General features: G+C 42.0%; 6 protein-coding genes across 6 annotated transcripts; 3 read left to right on the forward strand and 3 right to left on the reverse strand.

Moving 5' to 3' along the window:
- Positions 1–19: 19 nt before the first annotated feature.
- On the reverse strand, positions 20–1489 carry EAF01_003143 (uncharacterized protein; the record flags this gene model as incomplete). The annotated part of the gene is made up of 1 exon (XM_038911397.1): positions 20–1489. One exon carries the CDS (start codon positions 1487–1489, stop codon positions 20–22), a length of 1470 nt encoding a protein of 489 aa, XP_038772632.1.
- Positions 1490–4596: 3107 nt separating this feature from the next.
- EAF01_003144 (uncharacterized protein) lies at positions 4597–6037 on the reverse strand (the record flags this gene model as incomplete). The annotated part of the gene is made up of 4 exons (XM_038911398.1): positions 4597–4912; positions 4963–5132; positions 5182–5627; positions 5710–6037. The coding sequence occupies 4 exons, from the start codon at positions 6035–6037 to the stop codon at positions 4597–4599; spliced, it is 1260 nt and encodes a 419-aa protein (XP_038772633.1).
- A 1010-nt stretch (positions 6038–7047) lies between these two features.
- Positions 7048–9612, forward strand: EAF01_003145 (uncharacterized protein; the record flags this gene model as incomplete). Its single annotated transcript, XM_038911399.1, has 5 exons — positions 7048–7167; positions 7274–8463; positions 8551–8669; positions 8722–8956; positions 9021–9612. The coding sequence occupies 5 exons, from the start codon at positions 7048–7050 to the stop codon at positions 9610–9612; spliced, it is 2256 nt and encodes a 751-aa protein (XP_038772634.1).
- Positions 9613–12089: 2477 nt separating this feature from the next.
- EAF01_003146 (uncharacterized protein) lies at positions 12090–15736 on the reverse strand (the record flags this gene model as incomplete). Its single annotated transcript, XM_038911400.1, has 3 exons — positions 12090–14981; positions 15032–15240; positions 15298–15736. 3 exons carry the CDS (start codon positions 15734–15736, stop codon positions 12090–12092), a joined length of 3540 nt encoding a protein of 1179 aa, XP_038772635.1.
- Positions 15737–16305: 569 nt separating this feature from the next.
- On the forward strand, positions 16306–17295 carry EAF01_003147 (uncharacterized protein; the record flags this gene model as incomplete). The annotated part of the gene is made up of 1 exon (XM_038911401.1): positions 16306–17295. The coding sequence occupies one exon, from the start codon at positions 16306–16308 to the stop codon at positions 17293–17295; it is 990 nt and encodes a 329-aa protein (XP_038772636.1).
- Positions 17296–19418: 2123 nt separating this feature from the next.
- On the forward strand, positions 19419–20684 carry EAF01_003148 (uncharacterized protein). Its single transcript, XM_038911402.1, has 2 exons — positions 19419–19691; positions 19780–20684. Exons 1-2 carry the CDS (start codon positions 19623–19625, stop codon positions 20449–20451), a joined length of 741 nt encoding a protein of 246 aa, XP_038772637.1. The 5' UTR covers positions 19419–19622; the 3' UTR covers positions 20452–20684.
- Positions 20685–21231: the final 547 nt, after the last annotated feature.

Here is a 21231-nt window from a genome sequence, read left to right on the forward strand (position 1 = left end):
ATCCACGCACTCCCGACCCCTAAATAGGCGATTCAAAAACCAAACTAATCCCATCATCACCCGCCGTAACAATTCTATTCCCATCACCCTGGACAAACCCCATGACCCCCACGCCATCCCCCCTATGACCCTTCCACTCCCCCACCAGCCCCGAATTCGCAATTCCCGTTCCACCCCTCGCATCCCACCGTCTCACTACTCCATCCATTCCGCAACTGGTCAATAACCATCCTCCCGATTGTGGATTCTTCACAAACTCTACTTTTACTACTGCGTGCTCCTCGTGCGCTTCTTTAATATGCCTACGCACTGCGAATCTGTGCGCCGAGTCGAAGAGCGCAATACTTCCATCTACGCTTGCGGCGGCCATGAGTGTTAGAGGGGGTTGCGCAAACGCAATCGATTCGATTCCATCACCCTGAGCCTGTAAATCCGCGAGAATCTGTCCAGATTGACCGGGACTGGCGCCCGCCCCCAAAGCATCGGGTAAGCGTGGTAAACCCACGATTTTGATCGAGCCACCTGCACCACCCGCCGCCACAAACGCGCCGGTCGGCGCAATCCCCACGCTGAAGAGTCCCCCCTCAACCGCAAACCGTTGGTCCAACGCCGTGAGTCCCACCACCGTTTGTCCACCTTCTCCAGTCAATCCTGCCGCCGCCGCCTCCCCAAAAACATCCCACACATACAACGACCCATCCTCACTCACACTCGCCAACAGCTTCCCATCGGCCGACCAGGCTCCCGCAGTACAACTCTCCGTATGCGCAAAATAGCTCTGCATCAATTGCAGCGGTGCCTTCTTCTGACTCGGATCAATAGTATACACCCAGACCGATCCATCATTCGCTCCAAACGCAAACGTATTCGGTGCTTTCGCATACGGACACGCAAGTATCCAATTTACCTCCTCCACTTCCCGGGCCTCGGTGTATTTCTTCCATTTACTGCCATTCGTAACATAGACTTGTATTTTCCCATCCAAACCCCCAGAAACTAGAAATTTCCCATCCGGCTGCGAAAATGCAAGCGCGTTGATCGAATCAGTATGTCCTTCTAATTTGAATATCGGCTCCTGACTTCCCCGCTCCACTCGCTCCGAGGGATTACTCTGGTAACTCGCGGGTAACACCGGGGAAGGCGCAGGCGTCGCATCGAATATATATCCCACACCAGGCGCATTATCTGCATCGCCATCGGAGCCACCTGTAGCGATGAGTTCGGGACGCAGAGGATGCTGCGCGATGCAGAAGATGGAGTCGCCGTGGGCGTCCATGTGAGCGGAAGAATCGTTTTGCAATTGGATTTCTTGTTCTTGCATTTCTTGATCGTCGGCGTCGCCGTCGTTATCGGCATCTTCGTCGCCGGAATCCATGGCTGCGTCGCCGTCTATGTCGATGATTTCTTCGGCGGCGTCGGCGGGGTCGAACATTTCGTTTTCGTCTTCGTTGATGCGGTCATTGTCTTGGGGGGGGTGGGAGGAAGACATGGTGGGTTTATTTCTCTCTTTCTTTCTTTCTTTCTTTCTTTCTTTCTTTCTTTATTTGTATATTCGATTTTCTAAAGAGTAAAGAAAATAAGAATAAGAAGTAAAAGTAAACGTAAAACCCAATATCGTTAAACTTCTCTCCAAATTGTAATAACAAATCCTTCGAAATTATTTAGGTATTGTCAGATCTGATTTTCTTCCGACTTCGAAAATGCTTGATAATCTTTTTTTTTTCTGATCTGGTCTGGGTTGTGAGTTTGCCCCGCGACGCACACACCATTCATTGCCCCTCTACTAGATTGGTTTTGGTATCCCCGATAGAAGCTTATAAATGTCTAGTGAGTAGTAATATAAGTGGTGTAGTGTAATCAGTGCGAGGTAGCGAGGTATTTATTTTCGAATCTGAGGTTTTCATTTACATTTACATTTTCACGTGGAGTTCGATATGGATAGATTCTATAGTTTCATTTGAACGAACTGAGTAACAGAACGTAAAAAAATAGTCAGTCAGAGATTCCTTGTACACTAGGATCACATAAGAGGTATGTATGTCCGTATACCTACTGGAACACGAAGATAACCGGTGTGACTCTTCGATATATACATACTGTCGGTATGAACAATATGTGTTGATGTGGGATTTGAGCTTTAGTTTATATCTCCTACTATGTAACTGCTATCTCTTAAACATCTTCTATCCTTCATTTTTTCTGCTATTGTGATTTAGAGATTCTGCATGCTCCTGGTTGTGCGGGACCAGGTAAAGGTAAGGGATTCATGAAGAAATTTTCTGGAGGGTAATGAGTGATATGCTCATTTGAGTGAGAGATACATGGAATAGAATCATACAAAAGAGCGAATAAGCAATCCACCCCAGAATATTCAGAATAGAAGAAAGAGTTAGGGAATTCACCATATAGCACATTATATCCCAAAAAGACTGTTGAAACTTCAAACAGTCCACTAATAATACCTCCCTTTAACCCCGACCCCCAATCCAAATTCCTAATCCTCCCACCCCTAGATACCCATTTCCTCCCTCTCCCTCCCCTCTTACACCCGTTTCCATTCACACCTTCACACCATCCCCCTCCAACCTCCAATTCCCCCCGACGCCTAAATCTCACACTCCAGCGCCTCGAGTTTCCCTGTTCTTCCGCGCACGAATCATGTTTCTGACAGCTGTCTACTACTTGGAAACCGCCTGTTGAAAGCGCATTTACTGTATGGAGGGAAACGAGGATGAGGAGAATGGTGGCGAAGAAGATGGTGATGGAATGAGTGTGCATGGCTATGTGATGTGATGCGAGGTGTTGATAATGTGAGTTTGTATTTTGTGATGGGTTGGAGTTGAGATTGGGGAATTTTGAGATGCGGGTGTGTTGGATGAATTGATTTTATCTTATTGGTGGTAGATTTGTGATTTGGTACGAGTATGAGGAGGTGTGGGGCTGAAGTGCTTTGATAATGGATGTCGTGTGGTGATTTGTAGTTTGTTGTTCTTGAGATTTGAAGCTTCTAGTGTGTTGTTCAAAAGAGAGGGTAGTCAGAATGAATGGAAAAGAGGAGCACATATATGATTATAAAATTGTTCATAGAGTGACTTGGAAATGATACGAGAGCTGAATGGAAATAGGAAATTCATCAATCATAAATCCAACCTATCAAACTTATCTGAGTCTATGAATATCAAATGCTTAAATACAGAAATATCGGTCAATTCCCACCTTTGAAGTTCCTCTTTACGAGCGCTCAAATTGGAGAATCTTCTATGCTTTCTCGTGAACCATTATTCAACTCGGTGGTTTGTTTAGAGTAAATGATTCTTGGTATCAATAACTCTTACTTGATATCAATTTGCTAATAAGAGTGTTTCAAATTCAAACAAATACCTAGTCATGAGCACCACTCAATGGTGACGAGGGAAGTCAATCTTGAGATGACTCAAAATATCCCGGATATGGGATCGATTGTCTTGATATCAAGAACACCTGCATAGGTTGATAATTAATCGCAATTACTCGAAAACCTGACCCTTTCGAGGAACGTTAAGCCGCGATCAACATTAAGTTTCAGTGTCCCATCCCATCCATACCATCTCAGCTTAAGATTGCAAGTGAACCATAAGCAAAAGTACCAAGCCAAATAGCATCCAACCCATATGCAGATATCCGGTCAAGAACTAAACCATCAGAGAATTTCTCGCGGAAGATTTTCGCCAATCGAGGTCCCAATAGACGTGATGCGCCAGTAGGTGTTTAACCAAAGAGCTTGATTATGCTCTTCGACAAGAGTTTATGAGAAGACATAAACACAAGCGAACTTATCAACCACGATAGATGCGCCACCGTGTCAGATTTCTTTGAAATCTAAGAATTTGTGATCTAGAATCGAGCTCTTCTACGCCCAAAAAGGAATCATATATAGTGGGCGTTTAGATTTGCGAAGAGAGGTGATTTTGTTTGTATTTTCTACCGCGGTAAAGTTCCTGTGACATTGAAGAAATGAAAAAAGACTGAAGAAATCAACAGATAATGGGATCTAGGGAAGGCAAAGCACCGGTACGATCAATTGCATGCTGTAAAATCAACTGGAATTGGTGGAAGAAAACAAAATTGAAGTATCAATCCTCCGAACAGGACAAAGGAAATAATAAAACAGCGTTCTGCCAACAGAAACAATAGAAACGATTATATTTCACTAGTGCACCTGATGGCCCGTCGCTAAGAGAAGAATTATTTGTAAATCGTAGCCTATGCACTGTATAATAAAAGTACGACGTTGATAGTTCTCACGAGGAAGACCAATTACACGGGTTTGTACGAGGTTCCAGAACTCGCTCCAGCATGTTATCAGTTTATAGGCGAGTGTTATCTGAGTTGGGGGGGGGATGAATCCTGGGGCAACATCGTGTCAAGAAGAAGAACGTCCAATAACAAACCTTCAAATGTTTGAAGTCCGATGAGGCAACTTGCGATCAGGCATCGGTTTTCAAGCTGCATAGTAATTCAATAGACGTGATCCATTGCGGTGTACCGCTCAACTATATTGCGACCTGAATGGCGTCCAAAATAGATTTTTGGTGTCAAGTTGGAAGACGATCCTCTTCATATATCATCTACTTCTCGAATGTCAAATCCAAATAATCCATTACTCGCCACACTACTCTCATCGATCAATTTCTGAGCAGTTTCCACCCCAGCAGTTGGAACTCGATATTCGAATCGCTTTCCCCTGGCAGGCAATCGACCATCTGGAAGAGGATATGGGAATGGAAGATACTCAGGTAAGAGGCCGAGCTGACGGAGAGCTGTGGCTTGGTCCCAGGCAATGTGTTCATGATACAAACGATCACCACGAACATTCACCACAGAAGTGAAAGGAATTCGTGCATATTTGTGAGTTGGCGGAACTCCAGGGAGACTATCAGAATGTTAATTAAAAGTTCATTACACATTTTGAATGATACTCACATCCAATCTATCACTCTATCGTGCGTGAAACTGAAAACGAATTCATCAATAACTCGATCAACACCAACAGTTCGACTAACAAGTTCGAGCTTCGTATCTTCTGGATTATTGAAGATAAAGTGATTAGTGTAAAAGTCTGTTAGAGGTCCCCTTCCAATTCCACCAGTCATCTCGGAAAAGATATTAGCATAAAGATCAAGCATTCGCCAGATCACGTACTGTTGGAATATGATTTACATATGGTTGATCAACCATAGTACCCATTGTTTTCCCAACATTCCGTTCACCAAATTCATAAAGTGTATGCTCATCCCAAATAGCTTCAAGGTCAAAGATAGGTCCACCCAGGTGTTTTTTGATGAAACCAAGACTTCTCGTATGTGCTACACCCGCAGTCCCTGGATCGTAGTGATCATGACTAGGGAGGATAAAGTTTGTCGACTTTGTTGTAGCGTATACATGAGAAATATCTTCAGCTCTCAGTTGAGGACCTTGTAAGGCTAAGGAGCTATGAACCATCAATGGAGGTATATTTTTATGCGTAAGTTTTTCAGTCAATTTTTTGGAATCATTAGTGAAGAAAATTGCAACGGAGAATACTCCTCCAAGTAACAAATTCAAGATGGAATCAGTGTGTATGTATTCATCCAAGTTTTCAACATAGACTAAATGAGAAAACATATTGTCAGCTACACAACGTACATGATTTGTACATTGTAATGGACAAAAATCAATGTAGAAACATACAAATGAGTCCCAATTTATCAGAATCAGTACATTCTGGTGCAGATTTTAGAGCTTGTATACCCGACTCCAGGTAAGCTTGCAAATCAACTTCACCAGCTTTCAATGCACGCTCAGGAATTGTAACATTCACCACCACAAAACTTTCTTCGGCCCATTTTTGAAATGGCTCTGGATCAAGTGTTTTTCGATCAATGGGTGAAGTGTAACTCTCTGGTGTTAGAATCAACAATCCTGGACCTCTACCTCTTCTTGATAGAGGTTTTTGAATAGTCAATCGATCACTCAGATGGCGAGGATGCGAAATCCGTTCTCTTTCATGGGTATTCATTTTGTGCCCGCGGTATGAAGTGATTGATTTTGGGGTAACTCGGTGATGGATATTCTTTATTCTTTAAAGATGTTGTGGGTGGTGTTACAGTCCACCAGTGGTCCTGGGAGTGGATGAGAAGAGCACGGGGAAAGATGCTCGATAAGCTCAGCATGCTCAAGTAACCCACGTGACCAGGCCAGGTGGTAATAACCCTTATCAGAGGATCTGGTGGATTGTTCATGTCAGTATGACGTCTACGGTGACCTTGGAACACCAACATTGCAATTGACATTGTGTATCACGTGATTATATTTGTACATTGTGCTCGTCCCTACTAGATATTCCAAGTAGGACCTAGTAGATTCCACATTCCACGGAATCTTCTTGGACTTTCCTTTGTTATCGTATATCGTATATCGCATATCGTAATATCGTATAGGGTTAACCTTAAGTTTTGAAGATTCTTTCTTGAATCTTTTCCTACCATTGAGATTCCTGTGTACACATAACTATTCAGTCAATTTTGGGCCTTGTCCAGCCAGATGAATGTGCTCAGGCATTTTTTCTCTCAATTTTATCCAATGTAATCTGCTATGACATCATTTGGCGTTTCCCCCGCCATAGCTAAACAATGTAAGAGTAACCTAGGTACCGGTATTATGTATTATGTATCTCTTCACAACAAAATAAACAATACCGGCGCCATTACTCACTAGTAACCATTTTTGAAGTATCAAGAGATTAAAAGGGAAAAATAACCCCTTAAACATACTCAGCCAACGACTTGATCCTTTCAACGAAACCCTACATCCATCATCATCATCATCATCATCATCATCATCATCATTCAAGGGTTCCGGAACTTTGACTCTTTCACGGTCATGTTGATGTTCATGACTCTTCGCTCAGAATTCAACAGCATTTACAATAGAACATGCGATTGATGGTCCTAATCAAGATCAACAGCAACAGCAACAGCAACTACTCCGACGACGAATACTATCACTGCCTTTGCACATAAAGTCAAAATGGAAGACAAAGAAAGGGAAAGGGACAGGGACAGGGACACAGTCAATCCAAAGAGGCGGCGGGGTCTTGGTATTGTGACACCAAATGCTTGCACAGAATGTAGAAAAAAGCGTGCAAAGGTATCTATATACAGCATCTATTAGTTATATCGATTCAAACTTTATGGCCTTCACTCAATTTGTCAAATAGTGTCTTTGGTCAATGCTAACATTTTGGCTGGTACAGTGTGATGGCGAAACTCCATGCGCAAGATGTGCATCTCAAAAGAACGTCGAATGTGTCTACGAAGTTCCCGTGCGTCAAACGAAAGAGAATATGAGATCCGAAATCGAACACTTAAAGGCTTACCAACAACAAAGTGAACGTGTGCTTGCTGCGATCGCTTCACAAGATCAAACCGCGCAAGTAATCCATCGACTTCGACAAGGGGAAGGGTTAAAAAGCATCGCAGACAATTTACATACTCCATCGCAAATTCCATCGGCTGAGGGAGGAAATATCACGACATACACAAATTTCACCGACCATCAAGCAATCGGAAAGGCACTCAGGCCGGTTAGAGGAATTATAACGGCTCCATTCACATCATGGGGAAAGGATGGTTTGCAAGGACCTACTTCGGACTTTCAGCATGGGGAGATACAAGGAATGTGGAATCAATGGCCTGAGACTCAGAACATATCATCTGGTATGGCAGCTGGCGACGACTTGATGAATTGGCAACCCGACCCTGCTGGTTTGCCGGAAAACCATGAGCATCCGGCGATTGGAGGTACCTGGCCGGATGAAGCATCCAATCATTCTACTCCAAATAGTACAGTACTATATGCTAGAGGTCAAGGTCAAGAAACAATTCTCGGTCAAGGAATCGGTTCGTTGCGGGAAAGTAGTCCAACGGTTCCACCCGCATCATGGACCAAAGTCACGTCGGATTCTGAATTCGTAGACCATCTTATGGCGCTATATTTTTGTTGGGAATATCCCACATTTGCCTCTTTGAGCAAGGAGCATTTTCTTCATGACTATAAAACTGGCAAAACAGAGCATTGTAGTGAGCTACTAGTGAATGCGATATTGGCTCTAGGATGTCGATTCTCTGCTCATGTAAATGCAAGAACTGTCCCTCACGATAGTGGTACTGCTGGTAGTCATTTCTTCGCCGAAGCCACTCGTTTGCTTAAATTGGAAACAGACCAACATTCCTTGACAACAATTCAAGCATTGGGTCTGATGGCAATTAGAGAAGCAAGTGGAGGTCGCTCCAGTGCAAGCATTTATCTCTCGGGGCAATCACTCCGATTGGCAGTTGAGATGGGCCTTCATCTTGAAGCAGAAGGGCAACAACCTAATGAACCAGTAGAAGGATCACAAGCGGTACGACTAGCCACATTCTGGGGAGCCTTCTCTTTAGACCAGTAAGTCTGGATTCCATTTTCTCGCAATGTCATATAGGCATTGATCCCTCTATGGATGTTCTAAGAGTAAGTACTGACACATTATAGAGCCTGGTCATTGACTATTGGGCGAGTACCTCACTTCTCGCATATTACCAAGCTGAATGTGAAACCAGCAATTGTAAATTCAATTGAAGCATCTGCTTGGATCCCATATACAGATGATGGTAAGTTCTATATCATCACACCTATTTGGGACGCTCTTGCTGACACACTTAGGAGCACCACTTGAACGTAATTGTACTCAACCATCGAATATTCGAAGCGTATACGCAACTTTTTGTGAGCTTTCTGAACTAGTTCACCAATCTTTGTATCTTTTCTATGCCCCTGGCTCCAATATCAACAGCAATTCGTTGCTTCAATTATATACCAAGTATCTTCGATGGTATGACTCAATTCCTGCCGCTCTACGTTTAGGACATAACTTTACACCATCTGTATTGTTCTCACAGTAAGTATAAGTACCAGATTGGGCTGCGTGTAACAACAGTCACATGCTAACAAGCCACTTCTAGCATGTACTATCACTATGCCATTTTACTTTTATTCCGCCCATTTATCAAACTTTCTCTACTCGGATCGGGAGTTTCACCTCGTGATGTTTGTAACCAAGCTGCGGATGCAATTTCGGCTCTCACCAGCTCCTACGCTCAACTTTACACGTTAAGACGTACTCCCTCTTTCGTACCTCATTTTATTCTGGCCTCGAGTATTACTCACCTCGTAACACTAGGCAATGCAAAAACCGGCGTGGAAAAAGTCACTCAAGGAATTGCAGATCTCAGAGAGATGGCTAGCTGTCATGGATTTGCAGCTCGCGCCTGCAATATCCTTCGTCATCTGGCTAAGAAGTGGGAGATTGACGTCCCTGATGATAACCAAGAACCAATAGAACCTGATGTTTTCGATGCTCAAGCTCGTCCTTCTTCTGATTCTCTCAATCAATTTTGTACACAAGTTGATGAGGCGGATATGATGCGTGGTATTGGTGTAGCGAACGAAGAAGAAAACCCTCTCTTTTGGCCTTTCCCTATGCAGGGAAGACCATTAATGCACTATGCTGGAGATAATTTGGAAAAGTTGGGATTTGAGAGGTTGAAGGATTGAGTGGAGAGCTGAATTGGTGTTATAGATATGTAGGGAAGCTAGACTGGGCTAGGCTGGACGGACGGATACTTCATTTTGTATCAAGAAAGCCGATTGGTTGTGGAACCCGGTGGAAGAAGAAGTGAAGAACGAGCCAAATGTGTTTCATGGGTACAGTGGGTACGGTGGTAGGAATGGATGGCATGAGAATATGATACCTCGGGGCGTTTTGTCTTATTCGCGAAATTAACAAATGATGAGTGGATTGGAGAGGACCTTATGAAGATCACGTATGGGGATGAAATGACATTTATAGAACTCGGTACTTATTAATCGATTATGCGGAAGGGGATGGGATATTTACTACACTAATTTTATCCATACGTACGGCTTCATGGCTCTCTCTAATCTTTAATTTGTAGAGTAGATTTTTAATTGGAAGGATTTGATCACCCCATCTTAGGACTGGTATCTGTGATCCCGGTGATGAAGGTGTTTGTTTGTAGAGGGGATTTGGATTTGGGATATAGGATTTGAGATATAGATGTTGAATGTACGAAATCGTAGAATTACAAAACAAGAGAATATTAAAGTTTTATTCTCGGTTTTTGGAGATGAAAAAAGGGAGGAAGGAATAAGATGAATGAATGAATGAATAGATAGATAGATAATTATTTAATATTTGATTAGTAGTTAGATAGCTCATAATTATAATTATCTAAATAGATATAACGAGCACAGCATATATACCCGACACCTTAGTACATTCTCCAAGGCGAGAGTGTCGAGAACTACCGGGTACCTACCTACCTACCTACTTGTATCCTGAAATGTAGATGGAAAAGAAGATTTCCGAATCGAACCTTGTGTTTTGGACATTCGTGGCGGAAATACGATATGATGATGTAATGTGATGATTGAATGATGGTGTGGATGGTATTGGAGAATTCTCGATTTTTTTTGTAGGTGAGGTTTAACACGAAGAGATATTGTGAGAGAAGATTACTTGAACATTATGAGTTGATCCCCTCATTTTCTGGCCACCCCTGTTTTGAGCCACCTTTTCATATTAAAAATCACTTTTTTGACCTATTGATATCTCTATCGGAACGCAATATATATATATATATATAGAATTTCAATTATTTTAAGCTTATTCTGAAAATTTCAGATTTTTAGGATTTTTCTAAATAAAGATCTGAAGCTTTAAAATATCGATTTTTAAGTTTCTATAGAAATAATAGTTATATAAATTTAAGATCAATTTTAAATCTTTAATAACTTTTTAATTATAATTATAAGTAATAAAAAGAGATTAATTACTTTTTGTAAGATGTTGAATTTAAATCTATATAAAAGGGGTTTAAAAAATTTAAAAATAAATAATTATAAAGATATAAATTGAATAGGAATTAATAATTCCTGTAATTTTAAAAGTATTCTTATAAATACTTATTTATTAGAATTTTTTTGATTTTTCAAAATTTCTTAGAACTATTATACTATAAATTTATTATGAATATTAATAATTCATTTTTTTAAATTTTTAATAAAAAGTAAAACCTATATGTAATTCCTATCTAAATTAAAAAATCGATATTTTAAAGTTTCAGATCTTTATTTAGAAAAATCCTAAAAATCCTAAATTTTCAGAATAAGTTTAAAATAATCTGAATTATATATAACTATATATTAATTTTCAATAAATTCTATATACAAATAAAAAAGTTTTTTTGATCAATTTTAGTAGTGAAAGGTAGCCCAAAACAGGAGTGGCCAGAAAATGAAGGGTCCAACTTACCATTTCATATAAATCTCCATACAATTTGAAGAAAAAAAATCCTATTCATTAAACACATACACATATGCGACTGCGACTGCGACTGCAATTGCAAGTACCTATCTATGCAGGTATGCACAGCACAGCACAGCACAGCACAGTAAATCTCATTTGATCCCTCTGCCACCCCAATCACATCCATCCATCCATCCATCCATCCAAACTCAACATATCACCATCCACCTCCACCATCCACATTCAACATTGCCCCCTCTACCTTCCACCCTCACCCACACGATCCACCTCCAACAAAACCATGCTTCACACATAAACAGAAAATTCCACCCCACCAGCGCTCTCCTCTATCCAGAGCATACATATATCGCATCGAAATCGAATCGAATCGAATCGAATTTACTTGATCCAGATCAAAAAGCAAGCACAAAAAGATTTCTTTTTCCGAGATGACTATCATACATACATACATACAAGAAATAGATGGAAAGATAGACATACAGACCGACCGACCGACAAATATACTGAGATGGGTAATTTCTGCCGCTGCAACCCGAGTGTGCAAGTGCAAATGAGATATTCGCGCGCGGAAGAAAAGAGAGGGGGAAACATGAGATGGGACAGAAGTCGAGGTGAAAAAAGAGAATTAAGAAGAAGAGAAAAAGAGTCATAAATCAATCAATCAAATATTCCAATCAATGTCTCAATCCCCTAACATATCTTCATCCTCATCCTCCTCAGGCACATCTCCATTTTCCTCCGCATCTCCATCTCCCTCTCCCTCGACTTCTTCTTCATCACCACTAACATCCTCGATTAATTCTCTCTTTTTCAAATCTTCCCTCGATCCCTCTTCCGGTTCGGCATCCGCAAAAGGATCATCATCTTCTTCCTCTTCTTCATCTTCATCCTCCAACTCCAACCTAAGAGTTTCTTTCTTTGCCTGTGCAGCTGCCTCCGCTGCTGCTTGTTGAGCTTTACTCTTATGGCTTTTCTTGACCTTTTCTTTGGGCTCATCGAGATACGCAACTACTTCCTTGAAATTATGGCCCAATCTGGTTCGATTTCTCTCAATACGTTTACGTAATTTTCCCTTCATAGGTCCCGAGGCATCGATGACTTTTGCGAGGATAGCCAAGATAAGTTTTCCAGTCAATTCACAAAGTTGTTGTTCGGCCTTGAGAGTTTCACTTTGTCGTTCATTTTCTGTGATTTCCTCATCTTCGTCATCCGAGTCTTCGGGTTCATCTTCAGGAGCTTCGTCGTCATCGGGCTCTTCTAAACGTTTCTTGGCTTTTTTCGCATAGTGTTTCTCGGCATGGTCAAAGATGGAGGTTAATTCAGTTTGAGCTTCTGGGGAGATTTGTTTGAAAAGGGATTGGAGGTTCTCGGATTGGTTTTGGGGATCTTTTTGTCCAACGGCAGTAGCTTGAGGTCGTAGAGTGGCGAATAAAACGTGAAGATCGAGAAGAGTACCAGTTGCAAGTAAACGAACTGGATCAAGGGTACCTCGAGAAGATAGAGCGGCGACAAGGTTTTGATTAAAGGTTTCTTGACAATCTTTGAGTGAATCGATGTCAGCGTCTGGTATCTCTTCACCCGACGAGATTGATCTTGTCAACGAATGTACTTTCCACATGAAATAGAACATGGCCGAACGAATAGCCGATATAACAATTTCATCCTCTTGAGCATCAATGTCTGGATTCGATTCCTCAAGCTGACCTCTTGCAACAACGTCCAAAATGATGCTAATAGGAGATGGAGTTTGACTATCAACTTCGGCTTCGAGAATTTCAACACAATTTGAAATACTTGCGAGCTTTTCCACCTTTGAAAGATTGGTCGAAAGTTCTACAAGAATTGAATCTGTAAAATCTCCTCTAACAGATATTGCACCAGCTTTGTTGATATTTTGGAGTATATTTGTGGTATCCTCCCACAGTGTTTGAAGTTTGCTTTCTGTGACATCTTCAAACTCTTCATAACTTCGCGCATGTAATATTGCTGCACTTGCTTCAGTAAGAACATTCTTATCAGCGTGGCCACTGAATTGAGCAGTGATCTCGTCAAGTAATTTAGCATATCCCGTTGAGCCTTGTCGTAGTTCTTGAAAGACACCAAGGTTCAACGAATGTTCCAAACGTAAGACGGCAGTTGCAGTTTTTGGGTGGGCTCCAAATTTCTTGAGTAACCTTGGAATAATATCTGCTAAATGACGAGCTGTTGTCTCTTTGATCTCTGCTGATTCTGCTCTAGCATTTCTCTTCTTATTTTTATCTCGTGATTTTTCTGGCTCGCTGAGTTGGTTTAGATTAAGCTTGACCACTGCATTTAATGTCTCTAGCAGAATAATCTCCTCGGTCTCTTCTGGTTTGAAACATTCCTTCAATGCTCGATTGGTTCCCTTGCCTTTGGGATTAGATGAATGATCGTGAAGTAGGTAACCGGCCAAAACTTCCCATTCTTTGAGCTCCGACATCTTTTCGTATAGCGCTTGAGCCGCAAGAGTAAATCTTGACTCCCCACCGGAAAGGTCTAAATAATGTTCGATAGTCGCTTGATCCATTTGGTTTGGCATCTCATCCTCGTCAGAAATATCATAATTTTGTAGAACCTCTGCGAGACACTTGAGTTTTATCCAACTAGCACGAGGCGAATCGTAATCATCATCGTCAACTGTCAAAATTTCCTCCAAGGCATCTTCTCCGCCCAGTTGCTCAATTTTTTCATCGAAAACATCTTTAACATTCTCAACGAAAAATGCAACAACAGCTTTGCGTACTTTGGGTTCCGAGTCGAAAATGAGTTTTCCAATGACATCAATATCATCTGGTTCCAGCATTCCTCCCTTTCGAAGTATATCAACCAAATCAACTGCATTTGACCTAACAGCAGCATCCGAATCTCTTGTGGCGATTTCGATAATCCGAGGTCTAAATCGTTCGATGAATGTACCCATCCTTGAAACGTTGCTAGAATTCTTCAAAATTCTTTGGAGTTGTTTAACCACTTCGAGTCGCATACTCGAAGCCGAATCTGTAAGCATCCATCCCAGGTATCGTAAATATTGCCCATCGAACCAATAACCAGGTAGAGTATGGATCCAAAGGCCCAGTGCTTCGATACATTCTGTCCTGATTTTCGGGTCAACATCTCGATATCTGTGAACCCAAATTGTATCGAAAATATCCTTCAATCGTTCTTCTAAAATCTCCTTCTTGCCTTCTCCTTCTCGAACCTTCCTCTCAAAGTCTGCCAGTCTACCTTTGTTGGGTCTTTTGTTTTTCTTTTCTCCTTCGAGTTGACGTAATGTTCTTGCAGCAATTTCGATTTGTTCCTTCGCGACTTGACAGGTAGAAGTGGCAATAGTTAAAGCAACGGCAGTCGCAGTATGTCTGAAAGGTCGTAGGTTCGAAGACGACATAGAAGCCATCCAATGAAATATGCTTTCCATTAATGGTTCGTCCTCATCATAAAGTGCTCCAGAGGCATTCATGGTTTTATTTAAAGAGTCGAAGAAATCGAGGAAAGAGGTACGAAAGGCATGGCTATTCTTCACTCGTGAGATTAATGGATAATCGGATATATTTTGCTACCACATAAATCAGCATAGTTAAACCCTAGAAATGTGCCAAAACTTACTGCTTGGTGTTCGTCTTGAAGGTCTGCAATCTTCCCATTGACATTATCTGCATCGTTAACATCATCCTCGTTGATAACAAGATCACACCCAGCACTCTTCAATACGAAATTTATCAGTTCTGCCACAGCCCCGGGACCATTTTGTGCATATTTTTCCAAAAAGCTAGAAACAATCTCATCGGATGGTCGCCCGCTCGTATAAACATCAGCTACAAAAGAAGTCAGTATAACCTAATAACAGTATCAGAATTGCTCATGGCGCATACCATAAAGTCCATCAGCATCCTCATCTGCTATCACGACCGTCTTGGCTTTCTTGGGTCGATTTGGCAATCTTACAGCAGGCGCTCTAGCATGTGAAGCTGTGCCATTTATTTTCGGTTTCTTTGCTGCAGGCTTCTTGGAGGTTTTGGCTTTCCTTCGAGCTTCTCTTAATTCTTCTTCCCCCGCACTTTCTTCCTCTAATTCATCGTCCTCATCCTCTTCTTCCACTTCTACTTCTTCTTCCTCTGACGCGTCATCTTCTCCTTCTTCATCGGATCTCTTCCTTTTGGCGTTTGTCGAACGAATTGCAGATGATGGTAAATCTGGAACGAATTTCTCGGGTGCTTTTACGGCGCGTCCTGATTTCCTTCTACCAGATACGACGGGTGTGCTTGACACATCATTTTCGATCTCCATGAGTGGCAATCGTTGAGTATTCATCAGCGCATCAACTGCGCATTTGGTTGAAATTCAAAGAATGATTTGGGGTGATATGGCGCGTTTGGTTGTAAGTTGTGATTTAATGTTGACGTATCGCGAGAATTGAATGAATATCGCGTTTGAACGTTTTGATTGGATTTAGCGCCACTCAGCTTTTTTAAGGCTTACAACGCTTAATTTCAAGCATCTTCAGCATGTAAGTACGGTTACAGCCTGTCTCCATGTGTGTAGGTATGTATGTATGTATCCAGCTCCCGCTTTCTTTACCTTCCTCGCCTTGCCTTGTCTTGTCTTATCTTCTCTCCACTTCAATGGGGTAAATATTATGAGAAATTATTTATCGAAAAGATAATAATAAATTTATAAGTTAGTTACTCTCGCCGTCTCTCACTCTGTACAGTTTGAAGGATGCTTTGCTTGATACGAGTACAAAGTCAAAACTATCCAAAATTATCCATTCACCAGCTCTACCAGTTTTACCAGTATAAAAATGATACGATAACAATATAACTACTGCTTTCTCTCTACCTTTTATCCTTCAACAGAGCTTTACTTATTAAGCTCTCAATATGCTATCTCCTTTCCCCCCTTCATCGTCTGCTCCAGGCGAAGGGCATTTGGTGGTTCACTTACTACCTCATTCAATCTCCGCTTTATCAAGAATGACTTTTCAATACCCACTAAAATTGATATCTCCATCTCCTTCAGCTGAACAAAAGAGCGTCTTGGTGTTTCTCTTGACATATGGTGGAGGTCTTGTCGGTGGGGATCAAGTTCATCTCAAGATAGACGTCAACCCAAATGCAAAGTTGAGTATCGTCACACAAGGTCATACCAAGATCTTCAAATCGCCAACACGTGATGTTATCACACGTCAACATTTACAAGTTACCATTGAGGATGGTGCTTCCGTTTGTCTATTACCCGATCCAGTTCAACCTTTCGCGGAGAGTGTATATGAACAATCACAAACGTTCAATCTCAAAGAAGGTGGATCTCTTTGTTTATTAGATTGGGTTTCAGCTGGGAGAACTGCAAGAGGGGAAAATTGGGATTTACGAGCATGGAGTGGGAGAAACGAAATTTGGTCGATAGGAAAGGATATGAAGAAGAGACTCTTGCTAAGAGATAATGTCTTGTTAGAAGGAGATGAAGTAACCGCCCAAGAGAAATTGTTACGGCATAAAATGCGCGGAAATGGTATATTTGGTACATTGATCCTGAAAGGTCCTCTAGCCGAGAAGTTATCTGCATTTTTCTTGTCTGAGTTTGCTGCACTTCCCAGGATTGGTGCTAGAGATTTCCGTTCTGATGACAGGAGAGAGAGAGATAAAGAGATCATTCTATCGAGAGAAGAATCATGGAGACTTCGACGACTTCGGCAAGAGAAGAAAGAAGGGATTCTTTGGTCTGCTGCCAAAGTGAGAGGATGTACAGTGGTGAAATTTGGGGCACCAACTGTTGAAAGTGGTCGGGTATGGATTGGCGGTATGATCAAAGAAGAATGTAGTATATCCGAGATCTTTGGAGAAGATTCGTTGATGTGTGTCCGTGAATGAATAGAGTGGACTTGAATTGGACGAGGATTTAACGCAACCGGGATTCTGACTGATATATCACGCCCATATGTACCGAAAGACTTCAAATGGGTGGAAACGTTGGAAGCACTTGTCCGATGTATGACATGGCGAGAAGATACGAGGAAGTTCTTACCGCACAAACTCGAGCTCTGTCTCCAAATGAGCCCCGTTGAATCAGTCCTGTATCTGCTACCTTTGAAACGTTTTGGAAGTTGGAACTCAGGGGATACATGGTGGATTTGTTATGAACTTCGTTTGAACGTTGAAGAGATATCATATCTGGTAACAATAGTGACCAGCCATCTAGATACACAATACAAAGTTGATACTATGATGGGGGATTGTTAATGCAAATCTAACCAAGCATCATAGCCCTCCTTACCAGCCATTACATTTCTCCGCATGTTTTTTAAGCATAGCACATCTGTGAAGCTTGAAATGAGACAGAAGTTGGGTGCCTGGGTACAACCAGTCTCTCATTGCAAGGAACAAAGCAATATAAAACGTTTTGGTCACTGCACCCGGCTGGATGATTTAAGGAAGGCAACGCTATCCGAGCATTGATCCATTTCCATCCGAAGCTCATGTTGTGAAACACCAATCGAACCTCTAGGACATTGACTGTGACCAAATGAAGCGTGGTTCATCGCTAAGCCATGCCGACATGTGACCGACACTGTCTGTTTTGCCGATAATAATTCATTTGCATTGATTTCAGACCAAACTAAACACAAAACAATTGCTAGACAAAAAGGATGAGCCGCAAAGAATTTTGCAAAGGATGGTAATGTAGTATCAAATAGGATCCCCCGACGTACCAGTGCAGCGCGGTCCTTGGGCCTTGACACAATTTTAAAAACAAATTAACTTCTTTTGAGTGTTTGCAACTTGATGAGATTCAGGTTTTGAAAGCTTCGACCAGTTGTGAGAGGTCCACCGGTGGTCTGGTGTTTGAATGGCGAAAAGATCTACAATACGCAATTACATGATTGCTTCAAGGGTCCCAAGTATCAGATACCAGCCACGGCCGGCAAAGCACTATTTTTTTCAACACAAACTCACAGAGTCATGGATTAATTCCAGGCCTTTCTCCATGCTCCATCTAAACTCCACATTGACCGCCATTGGAATTACTGATTGGTCGATGGGGAACATTCAACAAGCTTAATTCGACATCAGCACTATTCTGGAAGCTTATTGTGCTGGAAAGGGGGCAATACGACGGGCCGCCTCCGGTATCCAGAGTCCAGTTCAAAGCAACACCTCGTCTAACAAAATTCAAATCCTGCACTCTAGGTAACATGACTCTTGAGAGTTGTGGTGTGCCGCGTGCAATAATGTTAGCGATGATTCTGACAAGTTTTGATCGTTAAGCGTGTAAACTTGTCAAGGTATGACTTCAAAACTTGCAGTCCTTTCTCCAGTCTTTGCTTCTATTGGCATTGGTCTAGTGACAATCTTTCAAACCAGCATTCTGTTTTGAACGTCTCAAATGAAATCAGCCTTAGCCATATGAGTTTTCACCCCTTCAGTTGAGTGTGGCTTTGGAAACGTGCACAGACAAGACCATATGAAGAAACCTGACCCTGTTTGACTACATTTGCCAAGAGGCTTACAAATTCCGATGCGAAATGTCGAGGCGAAACCATTTCATGTTTCGATATTCCTCAAGATTCAAATCATCAGTCAAACATTATCGTACTTCCTGGATACCTTCTCCGCAATCTGTCTCGTAGGTCCACTGCCGGTCCATTTTACCTGGATGTTAGGACTTCAATATTACAATGGCAAAGAGTTTAGACCTTTTTTCTAGTGTGAATTATCCATCATCCGGTCGTGGCAATCACTCCACTATTTTGCTACTCTGTTGACAAAATGGTTAAACCTTTGATTGTTTGTATCCACAATATGTCGGATAAGCTCTGTGCATCAGGAACGGAGGTTGAGCACAGACTTCGCATCGCTTCCCATTGTCCTCCTTCTCTTCGCATTGAGTCGAGTATGGAACTTTGGACTGCTCTTGGCAAGTTTCCCATGGGTTCTATCTCCCGTAGTATGGAAATTGGTCTGATCATAGTGCTTTGGAGTCGATTTGCCTGTGATCGAGAAACTATTAAAGGAACCGAATCTCCCTCCGTTTACAATTCTCTCCTCAGCATCAACAGTTTTTCAGTTCTTTCAATCTTCAATCTATCTTTCATTCTTCAGCCGCATACTATTGACTAGTATCCCGCTTCATACAATCTTATATCTTTAATTTTTCAATAACCCTTTAAAAACCAACCAACCAACCCAAATCAGCAAATATGCGTTATACTATCGCCGTCGCCGCTATCATCCCTCTCGTTGCCGCCCATGGCAAGATCGCAGTCATGGTTAGTAATCTATCTCCTTCCTTCTCATCTCATGATTCTTCTTTCATCATCTCCACTTCCAATTATTCATACTAACTCATTATTTCAGACTGGTGACATGGGAGGAAACACCACTGGTCTCGGTATCCAAGGTGCCGCTATCCCTGGTGCCGGAACCAACAAGCAAACTGAGGTCGACACAACTGTCTTCAACAGCAAGAACGCCGCTACCGATGGTCTTGGAAAGACAAAGGCTGGTGCCAACACCATGGCTGACATGACTGCTGTCATGGCTGCCTCCGGTTCCACCCTTCCTCAAGTTTCTGATGGAGGTCAGCTCAGTGGAACTATCCACATCGTCACCACTGATGGAGCTGGACCATACTCTGCCATCGTCGACCCAACTGGTACCGGTGCCTTCTCTCAAGGTACTCAAGCCAAGGTTACCACTCAAGTACCAGGTACCAAGGGTAACATCGCTGCACCCAAGCAACGTTCCCTCGTCATGAGATCCCTTGTCAACATGGGTATCGTCAAGCGTGCCAAGAACGTCAACGAGGACTACCCCATCGCCGTCTCCATGCCAGCAGGCATGTCCTGCACTGGATCCGTCGGTGGACAAGAGAATGTCTGCTTGGTCAAGCTTGCTAACCCATCGGGCGCTGGTCCTTTCGGTGGTGTCGCCGCTTTCCAAATGGCTGGTGCCTCCACTGCCGGTGCTGCCGGTAATGCTACCGCAGCTACCACCAAGAGATCTGTCGGTGCCAAGTTCCGTGCTTAGATTGTTCGCAAGAATCATTTAGGATTTTGGTAGTTGGGATCGGGGGGTTCATACCAGGAGTAGGAAATTGGGGATAGGATGGAGCGGTGGAGAACTTTTCATTTGTTACATATTGGGGTTGTCATTGGTTGTTGGAAAAAAAGAAAGAGATATACTACTCTTACATTTTCATATTGTATCTAGTATAGCCACTCCTTTATAAACTTAATGTTGATGCTCTTGCTGGTCAAAAAAACTTCTAGTCTTCTTTTGCAAATTGATTGTGAATTGTGAATCGTGATGATTTTTTCTTGTGCTGTTTGATTTCTATTTATTAGATTTCATGATAGTCATTCAAATTATCTTTCATTCATCGTCGCCCCTGAATCCAATCCATTTGTACACCTGCTTCTCACGAGAACTATCAGTACCCCTCCAATCCTTCACAGCGTAGCAATACCTAATCTCAGTACATTCTCGAATCTCAAGAGTCTACAATATATCTGAATACTTTGATTATTTATCACTAATTCGAATCCTCTTTCCCCTTGGAGATTCAAATATCAAGACTCGAATACCAAAAATCAACCTAGAGGAGTCTATCCATCCACTCGCCTAGTATTGATATTTGAAGAGCATACTAGGTACTCTCAAAGTAAATGGAAAATGTATGGAATATCGATTAGGGTATTTCGAATTCTGGATGATGAAGCATAATGGATATATGTATATGATTGTGAATGATATATTCACATTCGTAATCTTGGGATTTTGACGATTGAGGAAAATTTTAAAGAGGTT

This window comes from Botrytis porri, assembly GCF_014898465.1.
Source record: "Botrytis porri strain MUCL 3234 chromosome Unknown BPOR_004, whole genome shotgun sequence".
NCBI classification, from domain to species: Eukaryota; Fungi; Ascomycota; class Leotiomycetes; order Helotiales; family Sclerotiniaceae; genus Botrytis; species Botrytis porri.

Coding starts and splice junctions, on each gene's coding strand:
- EAF01_003148 (XM_038911402.1), top strand. CDS start 19,623: ATGCGTTATACTATCGCCGTCGCCGCTATCATCCCTCTCGTTGCCGCC. Junction 19,692..19,779: donor ATGGCAAGATCGCAGTCATG/GTTAGTAATCTA, acceptor TCATTATTTCAG/ACTGGTGACATGGGAGGAAA.